The following is a 634-nucleotide window of genomic DNA, read 5'->3' on the forward strand; positions in this document are numbered from 1 at the left end:
GTTTAAAGGCCACGTAGATGTGGTTGGGGGTCTGGCTTAGAGGAGGATTTGGTCGAGTTGGGTGAATGGTTGGACTCGATGATCTTTCAGGTCTTCTGTGTGATTCTCTGACTGGAGAGCTCTGTCCCCGCAGGTGCTGGAGCGCTCCCGGGACGTGGTGGACGATGTCAGCGTCTCCTTGCGCCTCTGGGACACCTTTGGGGACCACCACAAGGACCGACGCTTTGCCTACGGCAGGTAGGGGACACCCAGAGCCTCGTGGTGCCCCGGGTAGGGAGGGAGGACAGTGCCCAAGCTCGGTAGGATGGGCTGCATCACCAAGCTGGACCTCAACTTTCCTCTCCTCACAGGTCCGACGTTGTGGTTTTGTGCTTCTCCATCGCCAACCCCAACTCCCTGCACCATGTGAAGACCATGTGGTACCCAGAGATCAAGCACTTCTGTCCCCGGGCACCTGTCATCCTGGTGGGCTGCCAGCTGGACCTCCGCTATGCCGACCTGGAGGCCGTCAACCGGGCACGGCGACCCTTGGCCAGGTGGGACCCTGGTGCCCTGGAGATGCCCGTGCCTGCCACAGGCTTGCTCCTCACCGTGACAATAATATAGAATCGTGGAGGTCCCTTCCAACCTAAAG

The 634-nt window shown here is 59.9% G+C and overlaps 1 protein-coding gene across 1 annotated transcript in view; it reads left to right on the plus strand.

Moving 5' to 3' along the window:
* Window positions 1–536, plus strand: part of LOC103776584 (rho-related BTB domain-containing protein 2) — a gene marked incomplete at its 3' end in the record, with an annotated part of 1119 nt that extends 583 nt beyond the window's left edge. Inside the window, exons 2-3 of the mRNA XM_008944099.1 lie at window positions 134–237; window positions 351–536. Coding sequence (XP_008942347.1) covers window positions 134–237; window positions 351–536 — 290 coding nt within the window. The remainder of the gene's footprint in view (window positions 1–133; window positions 238–350) is intronic.
* Between the last annotated feature and the right edge of the window lie 98 nt (window positions 537–634).

Source organism: Merops nubicus, unplaced genomic scaffold (genome assembly GCF_000691845.1).
Source record: "Merops nubicus isolate BGI_N331 unplaced genomic scaffold, ASM69184v1 scaffold42027, whole genome shotgun sequence".
In the NCBI taxonomy this organism is placed as follows: domain Eukaryota; kingdom Metazoa; phylum Chordata; class Aves; order Coraciiformes; family Meropidae; genus Merops; species Merops nubicus.